General features: G+C 30.5%; 1 protein-coding gene across 1 annotated transcript; it reads right to left on the reverse strand.

Moving 5' to 3' along the window:
* Window positions 1-1,108: 1,108 nt before the first annotated feature.
* On the reverse strand, window positions 1,109-20,098 carry LOC143178081 (sodium/potassium-transporting ATPase subunit beta-2-like). The gene is made up of 7 exons (XM_076376524.1): window positions 19,682-20,098; window positions 6,237-6,377; window positions 5,510-5,626; window positions 4,395-4,576; window positions 3,884-3,985; window positions 3,443-3,614; window positions 1,109-2,827 (listed from the first exon to the last, which is right to left on the reverse strand). The coding sequence occupies exons 1-7, from the start codon at window positions 19,830-19,832 to the stop codon at window positions 2,715-2,717; spliced, it is 978 nt and encodes a 325-aa protein (XP_076232639.1). The 5' UTR covers window positions 19,833-20,098; the 3' UTR covers window positions 1,109-2,714.
* Window positions 20,099-20,368: the final 270 nt, after the last annotated feature.

Here is a 20,368-nt window from a genome sequence, read left to right on the forward strand (position 1 = left end):
GAACCAACTGATGAAGGCCACCACGATCGGCACCCTTTAAAATTTCGACAGCGACTAACGAACTTACCAGTCGTATAAGGTATTTGTGACTTTTTGAAGACAGGCAAGTGAATCGATTAATTCACGAATACTTGATGATATTTTCGATAAAATAATAATCATAAGAATAATTTAATTAGATAAATATTCAAAGTAATTTTCAAAATAAATAATGAATTTTGTTACTCAACGTTGTTGTATAATAAATTATAAAGTAATTGCAATAAATCGACATTTTCAAATTGTGCATTTTCAGTGTACTTAGAGTTACAGTGTTAATTATCATGCATCTTCTTATCAAAATTCGGCAAAGAATAAGAAAATAAAGAGTTCGAAGTGGATCATAATTGCACATCAAATATATAAAACAGGGGTTTCGTCATGGTGTATTTATTTTATTGTTTATGATTTACATTTTTATTTTCATTAAACGTATGAGTTCCGACTACAGGACTTCGCATTGAAAGTGAACTATTGGCTAAAAGAGCATCTATTAGCGCAATAATTCACTCATTTTATTTCATTATTCTAATAACATATTGATTCTCATTTTCTAGGAAGAATGATTTCGGATTACCAATACTTACCAATCAAAAGTATCACATTTAACCCTTTGCACTCGAAAGTCCTAATGTTTTATACATTTTGTCCCTTAAAAGGGGCAGCCGAGGGGAAAGGGTTAAATTTACGTATGATCCTACTTACAATTAAAATTAAAATACACCTACGAAGCGCGAATTACGGCATATTTTACAATTTATTTCATTAGGCTGTACTTCTATCTGAGTTCAGATTGCTATAAAAAAACCAACAAAAGTAACATCAAGAAAAATATTAAATGTTCAGAAAGATCACAGCAGTAGAAAATTATGGTTTAATTTGTGAGTGAGACAAATATGTGTATAAATATACATGAATCAATGGAATTTACAGCACTTACTATACTATACGTTTAAAATTGAATTTTTTTCTCTTTATATTACTTATTTAAAGCACGTCTTTGTGATGAACTTTTTAAGTGGAGATATATGTAATAATTATAAGATTTTTATAAATTATTTAGAAAACGTTCACCTTCAGAATTTATTTCTATTGTTTATATAGTGAAATACATTATTATCGTTACTAACATCAAATACAACTTTCTACAAGAAACATTATGAACGATATAAGTACATATATAATAAGTACCTACACCTAAGTATACTCCTTAAAATCAATGTTTGATTTTGGAACTTTGAGATCCAGCTGCTCTTTTTCGTTTAAAGGTTTCATCCCTTAATTTTTAAGTAGTCGCATGAGATCATTATAATTTCATTATAGTAAAAATATATTTTTATAGAATATGTTCCAAAATAAGAAACGAAGCTTACACTCGTGATAATACTTATGCGACTACTTCTTAATACAATATTTTCACATGATTTTTCTATTTCTTGTGCTTATTACTCGGTTTTGAATCCTTCACAGAGGGCTTTAATAAAATTCAATTGTTTGATGCACAATTACAATTAAGTTGTTCGAATGATATTACAGTAATCATTTATAATTAAGTTTGGTATTTAAAAATAACATACAGTTGTTCAGACACAAGATATAATAAAAACTTTAGAAATTAATATTCCATTTCTAAAGTTTCAGTATTTTTGTCCTACAATATTTGATTAACATCTTAATTACAACATTTATACATAAATTTTACTTGACAACAAAATGAAATTAACACTTTATATTCGTATGTACTTTTACACATACTATATAGCATAAAGTATTAAATATGTTTAAAGTATTTTTAATTTCATTTCACTAATGTCGACAATGAGTAAATTACGAACACTAATATTGATACAGTAAATTTAATCATTTCTGTACCAGTATAAATAAACAGTATTAGAAATATACACATATATTGTTTCAAAACCACAAAACAGTAATATAAATTTGTTTCATTTACTTGTTCACATTTGAATTTTGATTTTGACCGCGTAATGCCATTGTTAATAGTCTGAATATCGTAATAAAATGTTGCAAATTTGATGTCCTTAAAATACATAGCTGATCGCTGAATTTTATTGAATACAGTTTGGAAGTAATTAAAAAACTATTTAAAACGTTCATTTAAATGATAAGTACAATTATTATACAATAGATGCATCGTTTCTTTTCTTCTGTTTATGATAGATTTTCTTCTTCACATTGGTAAAATCACTTCACAGAGTTCTATCTATTTTTGTTCTGTATAATTACTATAAATGCTAATAATTAATCATTATTTTACAGCGATAATCGCGAGCAGTATACGACAAGCACAGATGCAGCTGCTGAACCGAAGCAGATGCACAAATCTCGGATTCAAGACTTCGAATGGCAAGAATTTTCAATGGCTACTTACACACATATTGCATTTTTCGTAATACTAGTTATAACTGATTCTATTATAGCAAGTTATAACTAGGAAGTATTAGTATTGTAATTTCTTCTAAGTGCACAAAAATATTCCTTGACCCATAACTACTGTTAAAGTTTGTCTTCTTTCTCCTCGTTTGTCATAGACTTGAATCTTGAGCAGTTCCATGAGCTTTACTGTACGGAAACATCAACGGCAGGTGTCTTTCAATCAGATGATGCTGCATCGAAGACATATTACATTACGTTTTTTAAAGCAACTAACTTCGTCATTCATCGATCATAAGCTCGAAGTGTACCGATCCAGACTTCTCCTTTTTACTTCGTTTATACTTTATGTTCTTTGCCCATGCTCTACATTCGACGTTAATTATTCTATTCCCTGCAAAACAATTTTCTTATTATATTTCACGCAGAAAAATTACTTCATAAGTGTCAAATATGGTTGAAAAATAACAAACATTTGCAATTATAGAAGATCTTTCTTTTCCTTTCATGCTGCAGCATTATAGTCATTTTAAGAGAGTAGATTTCTTATCTTGGCAAGAAATAATGAGTGATCTTCATTTCAGGGCGGAGATTCTTTAAGTATTGTTATCGTTTCGTTCATAGCGCGTAATTGATAAATTTACATCTCCTTTTATAGACTGTTTGTTTGCAAAGAAGATCTAGACTAATGAGAACAAATGCAACACGAAGGAAGATCATATCAAATGCACCTTTAAGAATCGACAGATGGTGTTGCAATACACTGGATTTTACTGGTTTTAACCGGTGTGCATCATTAACTTCCAGCATAGAGTGGTAATAAGAGGAAATATTCTAATAGTCTGTGGTCTATTTATAGATCTATGACTTTTCAATAAAAGTTTTTGTTATTCTATTTTGAAGACTTCTCAAGAGTTTGAACTTACTAAATTACTAAAATACATGTTATTTTTCTCTAATAATTTTCTTCTGTCAGAGTTACAATTTTTTCTAATTACTGTATACTTACTTGCTGGCCGAAGGAAATGCACAGCAACGACAGGGCTCAGGTAGTCAGGTATATTTGTGTAAGGATAGTAAAAACCTGGAAAACCGTGAGCCTGGGGGTAATACTGCAGTTCCCCTATAGATTCATTATCGTGAGGATCTTCACCTGTACAAGATACCCACACGGTATTCCGCTGCAATCAGAAAAAATACAGATACGATAAATCGAGGAAAGAATAGAAACAACCTGTTGAGTAATTTATCAAATTTCTTGTTGGAATATTCTCTTTGAAAGCTATTGCTGCCTACAACGATATAGGATAATAGCATACAACCATTTAGATTGAGGCAACGATATACTCATAATTTATTACTATAACGTGATTTGAACTGGAAAAAGTCAATGTGATTTCCTGACAAGTTAAAGTACCGATTAACGCAATTAACTGACCGACTAACTAACCCATGAACTGTTGGCAGATTTGATATGTTGAACCAACGTCGCTGGCATCTCACTGGGCAAACTCTTCGTGTCATTATAATATTCCGGTTCCCAACCATATATCTGGAAATTGAATATTTATGAATTATTGGTAAGGATAAATTGACATTTTCAGCTATTTATCTATTAATTTATGTTTTTTGCTTCTTTGAAAATATCGAACATAATATTTATATGATCCATATTGTTAAATAAAAAGAATACTGCCGGATAAAAGTTTAGTCCTTTTGCAAATTCATTTTTTTTGTGGAAAATTATTTTTCCATTCATTCTAAAATGTGTAATCAAATATCACAGCGAGAGGGATAAAGAAAATAGAAACTTTATTGTTGAAGACACAAATGCATCAAAATAAAATAAATAAAACTATCTTCAAATCAGAGGAATTCTGTCATGCAATATAATGTTATAATTAATGAAAAACGAAACTTTTGACAGACAATGTTTGTAAAGCTAGTTTCTGGTAACATACCCTGTTCAGTTTAATAAATACGCAAGGTGCTGAATTATTGAAACCATATTGTTGATCAGGTGAGCAAGGCCCCCAGTTGTTCACCTCGACTGCACACACGTGTCCAGGTTTCACTGGCGTTTCATAGTTGCAAATTTGTTGATTTCTACCACCATTTGGTAAAAGTGTTGAATTGATGTATTCTGTAAAGCGTTGACAATATTAACACTGAGAACTTACGAGGAACATCACTTTAGTGTCGCCTTCCAATTTTAATGAAACTTGGTCTACGAGTAAAACATCGAAAGATATTACACAAATATCTTTTTTAACTACTTGTATTCATATTTGTGGAGTGAAAACTACCCACAAAGTTGGGGTGGAAAATACATTTTCCTAAATATCTCGAAAACAAATGTAGGTGGAAAAAAATGGCAAATATACAAAATGCGTGATTTTTTATAAGCAGTAAGATGACATAAACGAAATCCAAGATATTTACGAAAATGTATTTTCCACCCCAACTTTGAGGGTAGTTACACCCCCTAAACGTGAATATCAGCAGGTAAAAAAATACGTGTCTAATATTTTTTATGAACTTCTCGTATAGCAAGTCGAAAGACGACACGAAATATAATTTTATCCCATTTTCTCTTATTTTTTGGAGTTGTATCATTTTTTTCGCGACTGTACGATATGTTTATTTATTTATTTATTTAAATATTCGAGTAAACCCTCTTGAAATAACAGAATAGGAAAGAAAAAAGGTACAATGTAATAACAACACAAAATTACCCACGAATAAGTGAAAAGTAGAAACAAAAGAAAAATATAACACAACTAGCGATCCTCAAGGAAATGTTTAGACAAGATGTGATGATAACTGATTGGTTGAGAATTATTTGCGCCTAAAGCGTAAGTAGACTAAAAAAACAAAATGTAAAAAAAAAGTGCAGTGTTCTGCTATGTTCTGTTATTTCATTTATTTTATATTTATGTTACTTCCAGTTTAGGAGCGAATTGCCATTGTTGTCTAATCACTCTCTTGAGGATCATTAAATGTTAAATACATTTATAAGAAATATGAAGAAGATATACAGATATAAACAATATGTTAATATATTGTCATAGTTTACCTGCTAAAAATTTGTCTATGAGGCCAGTCCACTTTTGCACCGACGCAGGGTCTGATGAACTATACCAAATTAATGACCTCTCATCCGTGTTTTCAGAGATTGGCCGAAACCCTAGACCTATCAATTTGCAAACGATAGAAAATTATTTAATACAGTGTACGTATGTGTACGACCTTAAAATTCTTACTTCGATTGCGTGACTTGTTACTTTGGACATTTATGTTATAAACAGGGGTACAAAAAAGGAACGGAAGTTTATATTCGACTGATACATAAAGAATCTGAAATTGGATACAATTTTCGTATATATTTCGTACATACATATTTTTAACGCAGTCGTTTTACTTAAGTGTTTAATGCTATCCTTAAATTCGATAAAAAAGGTGTCTGAATTTTTACGTGTGCACGTGTAGTTAACAAAGTACTTACACATTAGTCTTTATACCAGATAATTAAGCAACTTAATTCAACTTGATCTTTTTGATATTTTAATGATAATGTTGTTCATTTACCGAGAATTTAACTCATTTATCAGTTACAGTAATATAATGTTAGAAATACTTTTAGTGTATCTTATACACTTACCTCCGATTATTTATTTATGATCTACACAATTTTGACTAAAGCATGAGAAAGACCAGCATGAGAAAAGAGAAAACGATAATTTTAATGTTTAGAACACTAATACTAATATGGCTCAATTACGTTTTAAAATCTTGAAATATACCTGGATTAGTTCCTATTAGGCTTTCCTCTAGAATCCATTTTGGTTTGTCATAGTTTAATGTGGCTAACAGTCCTTTCATGCAAATGGCAAAGAAGAGGGCCAAGACGGTGAAGAAGATGGTGTAAAAAATTCCAGTAATAGCTGAAAAAAATGTGAAATCGATAGTTAGTCTTATTATCTAATTAGTGACTGGAACCAAAATAAAAGTTTGCTTTATCTTTCAAATACTTTGCAAACAATTCACACTTTACTTTTCATATTTTGTATATTTTTTAATATTATTTGAATTCTGTAATTTTTTACGTTTACAATTGCTATGAATGTATAAAAACTCAAACTCTAGTATCGACTAAGTTTCCATACAAAATCGGCAGAAAATTTATTTATTAGCAATATTGTATTTATCAAAAATATCATTTCCATATAGCACAGACACGTCTCGAAAACGTCTTAAAGATATCCAAGTCCTAGAAATGTCCAAAAGTCGTCCGAAGTTACAAATCACTATATCCTTAGAACGTCTTAAAACACATTCATAAGACGTCTTAAAGACGTTCAGAGAAAAAATAGACGTCTTTAAGACGTTCAAAAACGTAAATCTTTAAGACGTCCATGTAGTGTGTCTTTAAAACATCTTATAGACGAAAATTTCGGAAATCTTTAAGACATACGCTGTCTGATGTTCGCTGTCTAAGGAATTCAAATTATGACTTAAGACGTTCAGGCATGAAATGGACATAAAATAGACGTCTTCAAGACGCCGTGTGCTATCTGGGATTAATCAATATTAATTGAACACCCTATGAATAAGTTTGAAGGATTTCTAATTCTTTGACCCATGTTAGTTTTACCTTGCGTCTGCTAATTATAAAGTCGACGTAGTTTCAAAAATTTTCATCGTTTCGATCATTGAACGGAAAATATTTAAAGCCCGGGCAGCATGCCAAAGTCCGGTTTAAATATAGTTTCTTTTTCACGACTAGTGTACGCTATCACAGTAATTTCTACACCTTTATCGCAATTAGCTTTCAACCTGATATTCATTTCTGATACAAAGCACCACCAAGGGCTAATAAAATGTTCTTCATAGACTGTGGATTTTTATGCAATTTCATATTTTGATAGACACAGTTAAAGAAATGAAGCTTAAATAAAAATTTGCTTCATCTTTCAAATAGTATCATTTGATATTATATGCTTTCTGCAATTTATTACACATTTAAAATTTTCATAAATGCGTAAAAATTCGCAATCTGGATATTTATAAATACTGTTAGGCAACGTAAAAGCCTAGAATTCAATAAGTAGCATCCGTTCTATTTCTTCTTAATGGGAAACAAATTACATAGGAGCATTAGACAGTATTTTATCTTTTTTTGAGCAAGCTATGAGTTAAGGGTTTTATTGTAATGATTCATCTATAGATTTATTTGTATGTATACATTTAAATAAAGTAGCAAGAATTCAATTGAAATTTATAAATGTGAATACTTCAACGCGATCTTTTCTTGTTGTTGATGATAATTTGCGGATTTTTATACATTTATGGAAATTTCAAAAAATTACAGAATTCAAACAATATTCAAAAAATATACAAAGTATGAAAAGTAAAGTGCGAATTATAGTATTTAAAAGACGAAGCAAATTTTTATTTTGGTTCTTTTTTTCAACTTATTTATGAAAATCTGAAATTGAATAAAAATCCGCAGTTTAATGATAGTTTTTATTGGTTTATTAATGAGAGGTGTTTTACAGTATAATATTATTGTAATGAATATTAATTTTGTAATTGGCTGAGTGTTGTTATACTCTAAAGCAATGTTGCATACTGAAATTTAAGAAAGAAATGAGAAGATTGTCTTTTCGTAGTCACGTTGGTAGTTAAAATATGAGAAAATTCATAAAAAAAGGAAAATTAGATTTCAGCTCAGAACTATTTTTTTTTTTCATTGAGTCATTGTGAAGAACATTATGTAATAGGTCATTTCATGTTGATGTCCACCTCAATGTTGCATTACAAAAAATGAATGTCGAAACACCAAAAAATGTCGATAACTTCGGAAACACAGAAAAAGAACAGAACATAACATAGCTTTGACACAGTTTTTTGAATCAGCAAAAATCAGGAATTATATCAGCGAAGATAATTAAAGAATCTAAGGTATACGATGTACACATGATTTTAAATCGGTTAATTATTAAAGTTTATAGACAATGTAGCACAATGAAAACATTTCTTCTGATACTTGGTGTAATATAAAATTGCTTTAATACGTTGACTGCCATGTTACTCATATATCGGTAACAATCTTTACATGATTTTGAATAACAGTTTTCACGATTGTGAATCATACCACCAAAAAAAATTAAAGCAACAGTTATTACAAAATAGAAGAAACTATAGAATGTACATAAAAATGAATTAAAACTAATTTTTTTTGAAGTCTGAATTTTTACAATTTTTGGCGAATTCAGAGTAATGCTCGAAGTGTTAAAATTTCTTCTTTGTCTATCGTAAAGTGTGCTTGGAAAAACGTGTTTCACGGTATCATTAATTTTATCCACTTATCATTTGACACAGTTGATCGATGTGGTTCCTGAAAGGGTTCGCGTATCTAATATAATTTCGTTTCATTGCAACTGTTTTATTTTTCAACATTCCTCTCCACTTGAATATCGGCTTACTGTTTATCTGGAAGATTAGAAGAACATGAGACCTGGTTAATTTTATTCCGATGAATATCCGGCCTTTTTGAGCATGTCGAATAATCTCTGACGAAACATGACGTCGACGTTTGCATCGGAGCTATTCAACACTGGTCATTTTAAATCTTATCTGCGACAGAAAGTAAATAATGAAGCGTAAAACCTACTGTGTCTTGGAAACAAGGTCATATTGGACATTGTACGATTATACGAACTTTCTTTTATTTTCCTTTTTTCTTGTGCTTTAAAGTCGCATCAACTCTGGTTATTAGCAACTGTAAACTATTTTCTACTATCTTAGAGATGAAGCTGGTTTGTTTTAAAAACTTAATGAGGTTTCCTATGCTTATTTTTCTTTGTGGAAATTATATATAAGTAGTGGCTCAATATCGAAAAAGTTGGAATAGTTATTGTATGATTCATGTCTCATGAAAAGTCCTCTGAAAAGTATTAGAGGCGATGCTTTCCAAGGGACTTCTCGTGGGACACTAGTCATACTTAGAGCAATGGAATAGTCTATTCAATAAATTTTCAAAGTGTGAGTCATGACCTCTTAATAGGATACCATAGGATACAGATTTTGAATGGATCGTGTTAATGTATCTGATTTACAAATTTTCATAATAAGTGTATTCAATATATAACATTTGAAAGTAGCGTAAAGATTATTTTTATTCAACTTCCCTTCCTCTTGAAATATGCATTACATACTAGTGAGCCGCGAAAAATGATTACTTCCGAAAGTGAGTCTTAGTCTCAAAAAGTTTGGGAAGCTCTGCTCTGTTGTAAAATAGTCAAGTTACAGACAGAGCAAGTGGATGCCGATTTCTTGGGTAATATGTACTGGTCTTGGAAATATATATGGTTTACAATTTTTTTTCATTATAAATAAATTTTTGTGTCATCAAACAAGCTTTCTTTCGTCTTACATGTGAATGTAAGTTTAAAAATATAAACACGTAAGTTACTAGTGTAATACGTAACTTTAGTTAAAATATCTCAAGAATGAAGGTCTAGAAACCCATTAGGGTTTTTCAATGCTTGACTTGTACTACAACAACTTGCACCTAGCGCCATTTCAAAAGTGATTTTCACACCTGTGTTCTTCCCTTATTAAACTATGATCATTTTCTGTATCTCGTGTACCCTTTAAGCACCTAAAACTATATGTTAATACAATCATATCTGATCGAAAGTCAAACTCAAATTTTTGAAAAATGAAGTACAATATTAACAATTATAAAAACTCTATTTTACAGGGTCTTCAACAATAAATATCAGGAATTTTAAGGGATGATTTTATACGCTAAAATAAGATAAAAATCAAGAATGATATAAATGAATTCGAGGCTTCGTTTTTAATTATTAATTATTGAGAAAACGCCTAAAATACGCGTGAAACTTGTCTAACTTAGGACTTACTCTAATTTTTTCAAAAATGAAATACAATATTAACAATTATAAAAACTCTATTTTACAGGGTCTTCAACAATAAATATCAGGAATTTTAAGGGATGATATTATACGCTAAAATAAGATAAAAATCAAAAATGATATAAATGAATTCAAGACTTCGTTTTTAATTATTAATTATTGAGAAAACGCCTAGAATACGTATGAAACTTGTCTAACTTGGGACTTATTCTACTACGAAGGGGCACTAGTCAGGTCAGACACAGAGATATTAGTAGAATAAGTTTCAAGTCACACTGCACGCAACTTTCAGGTGTTTTCTGAACAATTAATAAATTTAATACGAAGCCTTAAACACAATTTTGTAATTCTTGATGTTTGTCCTATTTTGATATGTGGAATTACCCTCTATAATTTCTGACATCTGTTGTTAAACACCCTTATCTCTTGAATTTATTCCTTCATGTAGAATTACCATGTTTACGCTCGTATGTGCCATAGATTCAGGTTCCTAATATTTATGCGTATTATTATTTAATAAAAAGGTTTAATAAAAAGAGGAAACATGTTTTTTATAATAATATTGTATATTCTTATCAATTTTACGAATTATTTATATAGGTACTGTCAGGCGATCACGTTTTTACCTTTAGGAAAAGAATGTATATAAAATCTACCTATTGCATCAACAATCATCCAAGTGTTAGCCTACTTATCTCTTATCATGTTTTATTAGTCCTTGAGATATAAAATGAAATCGTTGAAAAAGTATAGCAGGTTGCTTTAACGTAGTGTGAAATGTGAATGTTTAGAAACAGGGTGGTACTACGAAACAGCTATAATAACTTTATTCTTTCTTAAATTCAAATTTTTCATAATTATGCAATTTCCCCCCCCCCCCCCCCCCCCCCCCCCCCAATGTGTAGAAATAAAAATATACTTTATAAATGAAGAGAAAAAAATGAACTTGAATTCTATCCAATTTGTTTATGAACAGCAGTTACAAACAAAGTGTACAGTTTCTTAATTATTACCCAAAATATGTGTCCATACTTGGCACTCAATTACTAAATCTTATGAGAAGTCTTTCTTTGTCAGGTATTTTGTTAGTTTATACCTTAATTGAAATCTTCAGAATAAGATATTAAACGAACTTTCGTTAAAAAATAAAGATATAATATAAACTAATCATTTCAAATAATTATATTATGAATTTATATCATAATTGGTGTCTAGAAAATAGAATTTGTATTTTTAGCAGAAGAAGATTAAATTGGAAAACTTTTCTCTTAAGAAAAAGAAAATAATAAACTGTAATGAAGAATATATCTGTAATGAAGAATTAAAGTTCTAATCTTTAAACGCCAATATTTTAAAATTAAGAATATGCAATCACAGATACACATACAGCTCTGAGGCTAATTTATGATGACTTCTATGCTGTCAAAAAAAAAAAAAAATAGAAGGTGTAAAAGGATTCTGAGAAGTGGTAGAACGAGAAATGATTTTATAGTATCTCTAAAATGTTTAGATTTCGTGACGTTGAAAATGAATTTAACAAGTATTGAAAGTGACGAGGAAACAGACTGACAAGATAATAGTACAAAGAACAGCAAGGAAATAATCGTAGAGAAGATAAACGCAAGTAGAGTCGAGTACAGTGATATTAAAGAATAATTGAAAATATCTTCCCGTATTATTCTAAAGCAGCGTCATCCTCAAACAAGATTTCTTCCATTGCTTCGTCTCCCTCTACCCACCATATTTTATTTGTGTGAGTTGCATGTAAGAAAAACTAAACGAACCAGTGTTTATATACATAATTGTGAAAGCAAAGTGGGGAAATCGATCTATTTGCGACTGATCGCAAGGACAGCTCTGTTGTAAAGCGTTCACTCCTTTAAAAGCCATCTCAACTGAGCTCGTAAAATTCGACCGAAATCACGAAGATAAAAAATAAAAAAATAAAAATCATTAGAACGTTAGAGTGAAGAGAAATGTCTTTATGAATACATTACTTATATATATAAATGTTGCATAATAAATATTTGTTCTTATATCAAAGTGCCATGATTCGATTATCGAGAAAATTTAATTATTTACTTATTTAATTAGCATTGTTTAAGGAATTAAAAGCAAGATTTATTTTGTTATATACTTAAATAATAGGACATTTTCTGTCATTTTTTTATGGTAATAGAACAGTGTATCTGTGTAATGTACAATAAAAATCTTTGACTATTAAGAGTGTATAAATTGTAAGAGACAAAAGTAACAGATATTTGTTTCAAGGAAAGGCTATTTCAAAATTTGAATAACAAACTTATGTATCTTATCATGAGAAGTTTCTTTACCAATATTTTAACTTGTTATTTTATACTTTTTAATTTTGACTTTTATTTTATTGTATAAATAACTAAAAATTTCAACAGTTTCCTTCAATTCTTGCAGCGAAGATGCAGAATTGTTTTCCGCGTTAGCTAGTGTATATTAACTGTTTGAATGAGCTTGCATAAATTACGCGGATGGATTCGTGGTAATACCAGTAGTTGCGACAACTTCCTATTTTTTCTTCACTTTACCATTTTAATTCATCAATTATCAACGTGAGTGTTTAGTGACACTGAAAACTCGTGTGAATTTAACTTGGCACAGTAACATGAATTGCATCCATTTCAAGTACAGTTTTTGTGCGTGTTTTTATATTATTTTTCAAGCACGATATCAAAATAACACCAGAATCAACTATTCAGTACAATTTTTAGACACTTATTAATTTTCAATGGCAGAATTTACTATTAAATACGATTGCAATTGGAGCATATTACGATAGTATTATATTATCATATCATCCATTTGCTACAATAGTTACATAACTAAAAAAAATGATTTTTAGGAAAATTTAATTTAATTTAATTCCACATTATGCTATTACTTGCATGAAGTGAACTGTATAAAAAATAAGAAAAAAAGAAATTACAAAAATATGTAGTTATGAAATAGACAGACATACCAAAATGAAAAAAAATAATTAATAAGGAAGTTACAATGAGGTGATCGATAAGAATTGAAATAACAGTTGTTGTAAAAGTCACAAGGAATTTTATATCACTTTGAGTTTACTGTTTTCAAGACTGAATTTCTACAGTTATCGATAGAGCCTGAAAATAGATCTACCTGATATAGACCTATGAAATATCACCTGAAATGAGATATAGTAGAAAATATTTCAATTTAATGCAAAAACCATTTTTTCTGTACTAATCAAAGTCTAAAGTTAACAAATTATATGAAAGCCTGAGAGGCAAGGTGTAGGTGTTGAAGAATAATCTTAGAATATGTATCAAGTATGTATTTAACTTCCAGACGGCAGACATCGAAGCAAATCTCTAAGTGTTACATCTAACCTGAATAATATTTTTAAAATACGTAATACAATGCACTTTTGCACGTAATTGAATGTACTTTTGACATATTGCAATGAAAATATTGTGTAAAATTTGGATGATGACAATTTAATATAAAAACGATTTCTTCAGTATTAATAACTCAAAAAGAGCACATTTTTAGTTATGCAATTGTTGTAGCAAATGAACAAAATATTATAAATATTAAACAAAATAACATCATTTATTGCATAACATCATTAATATAAATATAATATGACATTTGATTGACTGGATGCTCCATAATCGTGTCGAATCTGTTCTTATGGGATTAGAAGAGATTAGAGGCATTAATATCAATAAATCGTGATAGAAGTTACTTCCAGTCTAATAAATCTCGTTCTTTCCTCTTTCTGTGTCCCTTGGCCTCAATTTTTTGTTTTCTCCTTCCTTTTTTCTCTCTTCTCATGAAGGAAGATCTCATAAAAAGTAAGTGTCCCCAATGCTAAACATAAATGTCGTCCTAAATATCAAGATACTCTAATTATAAATTTCTTATGAGGAAAGCTGCTGCAGCAGTCGATGTGGAGGCGAAATCATGATTAAAAACAGATGTTTTAAGTATAAATGGAATTCCTAAAAAGGAGAGTAGTACATACATGTCCTAACAAAGTAATCTACCTATGCTTTGAAAAAGAAATTGAAATTATTCAAGTTTTAGTATTTATTTGTAGATATCTTCTACAGAAATATACTATATCCCTGATTATTTTAAACATGGTTACTTACACAATTTCAATTTCTAATTGGGTATAATTATCCATGAATTAACAGATACTGGCATGTGAACATTGGGGTTTTAATAATTCCATCAGCAGTTTCACGCAATGTTTGTGCTAGGTAATAATTAAACTTGCAATATACGTTTACTAGACGCTTACTAGACATTCATTAGTTTTATATTCAACGCAAATGAAGACAGATATCTCTAAGATATAATAAAGAAGACAATAAAGAAAGATATCTCCCGAAGACAAATATAAAAGACTTAAGAACCTGAAACATAATGTTCTTTTATTGTTCAGCAATTTTGACAAAAAAGAGTTATAAATTAAATAATTTATAGATATGAAAAGTATTATTTAAATTTATCAAAATGTTTATGTATTCAGTTGTAAGTTTTAATTGACATAAACAAGTAAAATGGTCTCAATTTTATAGTTTTAATTGATTAATTTACTAACTCTTAGGAATGGATAATTGTATATGTACGTCTTTTGAAATATCTCGTTAGAAATTAATTTTTCTTAATCAGTATTTGTCACTAAAAGAGTCAATATAATTCTTAATTTTGTTGGAATTTAAATATTTGACGTCTCTATTTCGTATTGATTCATATGGATAGTTAAAAACAGCTTAATGTTGCAGAAGCAAAAACAACTAATTTCTGACATAAAAATAATCTCTAGTAGATTACTTTAGGGAACTTCTTGATTCCACAGCACAGAAATTCCTTCTTGTCAGACTGTGGTATTACTAACTGTTTAATTATTAAATTTTCATTTACCTCGTGGCTTATATTTATTTCTAATAAAATAAACGATTTTAGTTTATGTAACTATTTCATTTCCTAACTATATTTTTACTCAATTATTTCGAATATACATAAATATAATTCTATATGTATATGTACTTATGCACATGTAGTATTTAGCTATTTTTATTATTCTAATTCATTTTGATATTACACTATATGTTTACATTATACGTATGTCTGTTTGATTAAAAATTATCGTACAAATTTCTTTATCTATAAACGTAACCGAAACATCACATAATTTTATAACTTTGATTTCAATTAATTTTTTAATCTGTGCAAATATTTAACAGATTATGTGCACACTGCAAGTAACACGTACACTGTTTGTTTAATGTCTCATAAAAGTATGGTATCAAAGATATATATCTAATCTTTACTCTCCTGTTGAATAATCTCTTATATTCCGACAATGAGTATCACTGAATGCCTACAATACAACTTTTTCTGTTGTTCAATTTTATGCAATTTCCTGTTGCTCACCTAAAATATTTAGTTTCCATTGAAACACATTCGTTAAGGCTGTCACAATTAATCTTTTTCAACATACATTAACAATTTTTTTTTTATTATATACTCGCATTTTTAGTTACTTAGAAAACCTTCTACTTTTTTAAGTTTTTAAATGAAAATTATAATATTACACTGTTCTATAAAATAGTAGTTATAGTATGAAACAAACACGTGGTCTGCAAGAGTAGATATCTGGGCTGCAATTATCAATAATGCAATTGTGGTTACGTATTCTGCTAAACAGTATGCATAAGAACGACACGTACTTTACTCGTGACTAGACTACCTACTCAATGCATAGGCGGTAAATAGTAAAAAGAATATTCTGAAGTGCAACAATACACAGTCTAACAAATTAACACTATATTATGAATCTAAATGTAACTGTTTCTTCGAGCGTAACTGTGTTTTTTGAATGATAAAATTTTATTCAAATTTAAACATTGAAAACTGTAGATAGGCTGTGACTGATTTCCTTATAAAACCTGCAATTGGTCAAATTGTAAAATGTGTTTGTATAAGAGCACGAGGTATCCTATACATACACATGTACACTTAAAACTTTTATTGAGTAATGCATAGGTACTCTATACATTTTTAGACAGTCTCTTTCCTCTTAACTTAATTTTATATAAATTAATTTGTATATTTTATTTCAAATTGCAAAAGGAAATAGTGTTACTTATACTGTTTAAAATTTAAACTTAACTATTGCAGTATTTCGTTTAAATTTATTATTATAACATTAAACAATTTGCAATGTCTTTTAAAATCTTCAAGCCTTTTATAATGTTATCATAGAAGGAATATTTCACTTTCCTCAAGAGTCTTCATGGAATTTTCACTTGTATCCTCGAATATTGCGAACCACAGTTTCGATCATCATCTAACGTTAAGGAAACTCGAAGAATAAATTAAATATTATATTCCAGGCTCTATGATTTTTCGATTTCACTATTATGCCAATAAAGCAGGTACTAAGAAAAGCAGAGTGCAGATTGCAAATGCATGTTACAGTAATTACATACGTATAGCCTTTCTACGTGTGTAGTAATCACATTTTAATACTTAAAAAACCATTTTTATTTATTTATTTTATTTAGTGAGAAACTAAAATTTTTCTTTAAAGTACAGTTGAGATAAAATCGTGAGTAATACGCTTACGATACATGTATAAAGAATAAGCAATATTTGAAAGTTCCTGTTTTAGTTTATGTTATACAAATTTGATTGAGACAGTAATGCATACTTTTATAAACATTACAATTATTTTCTATCACGATTAGTGTTTCTTAAATACTGTCTCGATTATAAAATAGTTGTGATACTTAATTTTTTCCGAAAATTTTTTTAAATGTCAATGATCTCTAGCTTTATACGTAATGTTTCTTTTGTTTTGAAAAAATTACAATTATTTAAATGAAATTTAAAAGAACATAAAACCGTTATCTAATAACACGGATAAGAATTGTTTGCTTTAAATATCGCTCGCGAAATTTTCGACATGACTTGATGAAACGTGTAAATGCAAAGATTACTCTAGTATTATTTACACGGCTAGTTTTGTAAACAGTTTTATCAACACTACAAAATAACGTTTTTAAAGATAACGATTTTAAAAATATCTGCAATACAATGCGTCTATATATTCACTTAAGCAATCATAATCATTTAATGATTAAAATTTTATGAAATTTCTTAATTAAGTAATCAAAGTTTCAAATGAATGATATACGTGTGTAAATACTAGTATTTTCAACTAAATAGAATAATAAAAAAATATTGGAAATTTTATTTTATATACATGCACAAATAATTGTCCAATATATAATAACAAGCTGCTTTTATTTTGAAAATTTTTCCATGTGGATTGATACGCACGTACATCTGTATAAAGATTATTCAATTATCTTTTTTTTATGTACAAGCATGATTATTTATTTAATTGTCAATCGTCTGTAGCAAATCTTCCATTATAACAGAAGTCTAAAATGCTGGTTACATATTTATCATTGCATTACAAAATTTTTGTATTTTTATAAAATGTTTAGTCTACATAAAACAAAAAAATATGTAACTCGGCGATCAGCTTTCTATTCAAATTCACGAATATTACAATTCACTACAAACTGTATCTCATAATTTTCATAATTTTATCTTTGCTGCGTGTTTATAGGTGTGTTATTTTCGGAGGACATCTAATACCTTCATTGCCACTGCCAGAGCGAACGAAGACAAACTGCCATCTTGTTTTACAGTGTCTTAAAAAATGATTACTTATGCGATGTTGCTAATTTTTGAGAAAAATAATAAAATTTGCCAAAACCTCTCTTGCAACATAATATTCTATATAAATAATAACAACAAATAATTTTTAATATTCTAACTACTAATAATAAAGTAAATACAAAGTACTTGTCGTCTATCATTTTCTTCTGTATATTATGTTGCAATTTGAATACAAAATCAAATTAACTAAAAAGATAAAATTGTAAGAAAAATAAGAATAAGAATATCTTTTCCACAATTGAAAAGCTCAGAAAAAAAGCAGTCGTCAAACTCTGCAATTTAAAAAAATTTTTAAATTTACAACATAATGGAAACTATCCCACTATAAACGCAATATGTATACATACTACCATGAATATTTTGTTAAAAAGAACATTAATCAATTCACCAAGAATTAAAAATGCTACGTTATTTTTTGCTTTCCTAGAAAAAGGAGAATAAAAATTAACAAATGTCTTTTTGTCATGAGTACACTGTAACAGTTTAGTAAAATAAAATCTTTGTGACAATTTAATTCAGAAATAGGCCTACATTCAAAATGTATAATCTCGTCAATAAATACAAAAAGTATAACTGTATTGAACCTTCATATATTTTGCACGTATTATATTTTTGTTTGTAATCTATTATATCTGCATAAAAATCCGCAGACTACTCATGAGCTCTTCAATTTCTAGGTAATCGGTTTCCACGATCATTCAAATATTATCAAATGCGTCACTAGCGAAGGTTATACAGCCGCGCATTCAATTATTTTGAGCGCCTGCCAAAATTTACATTCAGTTTCGAAACGGTGCCTCTATCTACCCTACACTGCCTTTCACAGTCCAAACTGGCAAAGCAGCCTAATAAGTTTGGCCGAAGGTTTACAGGCTGCTCGCAGGCTCAACCCAAAGCCCGATTAATTTAACTCCTAATGTCTTATCGTTACTCATATACAATGCTCAGCAGTTTCAATGCCATTGATAACAATGAAATGCCGCCGCAAGCAGACGTGCGTGTCAGTTGCCTTTAAATTCCGTCAAAGCGTATCGCTCCTCGTCGCTGCTGTTTGAACGTCGTCGATACTTATTTCCGGTGCTCTTTCATTCTACCGTTGCCAAAACACGAGCCTCAGGGTCGTCTTGCGATCCTCTTAGGTCTCGATGCACAGACGCGCGAGCCTGTGTTCGTCAGCACACGCGTGTTCCCCGCGATTGATGCTATACGACAGATCTTATGTAAAGGAAAGAAAACTCGGCGGGGTCACGAGGAAAAAGAAAGTAGCGCAAGCTCATCCGCTTGGCAATTCAAGGAAGCCTCAATTCTCGGTGCTCGATTTAGGCATTCAACTTCACGCCTACATCGATGACACAGGGAGCGACGATTTCGAACAGCGGCGTTGAAAAAAGTTCTACGTCCCAAGGCTTTGAGAAAGGTTGAACTCCAGTGACCATCGAACGCCCGTGTATGTACGTATACGTGCAGAGACACATGCACGGTGTCTCGTCGCACAGACGTATCCTAATTGCGTTAAATTACGATAATATTATGATAATTACCCCATTTCTTCGGCGGGTGGTCGCAGTAGGTGCCCTCGGCGGGGTTGTGAATGTAATCCCTGAACGCCACCCAAAATGTTTTCTGTTCGGGGGCCCTGTTGTAGTCGAACTCGTAGGTGCCGTTCTGCAATTGCTTGCCGGGCACGCTCATCGTAAACGATTAACTTGCGCCACACACGGGTGCCCTGTCACTGAATCACACGGGGGTTTTTGATAGAACAGGCTTCTCCTTGTGCGCGAAGTCAGCCCGCTCCGTGTGCACCGCAGAGGCTGATACAACAAAGAAGCAGCACACGGTCCTAGCCGCGTCGCTCAGCCAAGTCACGCTCCTCTCGAATCGAAAGAGTTTACACCACTGGTAGCGGTGCCGAGGAAGACCGAGCGATACCGCGCGTAGCCTGCCTCGGAGCCGAGACTACGATCGGCTGGCTCTACGTCTACCGATCGAGTGGTGGGATTGGTGGGAAATACTGTCGTGAGATATATCGGGGGCCCGCAGTCGGCGCCAAAGAGTAGGTAGCAAGAGCCATGCTCAGACGAGGGAATCTGTTTTAGAGAGAGACAGAGAGAGGAGATGATTGATTACGGGCAATTTAAGTGGCCCTTTAAATTCGAATATTTTCATGCGTATTTAGAGTGTAGGTACTTCTGCAGGTATAGTCTTTAGAGTGTTGCGTGGGACTACGA

This window comes from Calliopsis andreniformis, chromosome 4, assembly GCF_051401765.1.
Source record: "Calliopsis andreniformis isolate RMS-2024a chromosome 4, iyCalAndr_principal, whole genome shotgun sequence".
Lineage (NCBI taxonomy): Eukaryota > Metazoa > Arthropoda > Insecta > Hymenoptera > Andrenidae > Calliopsis > Calliopsis andreniformis.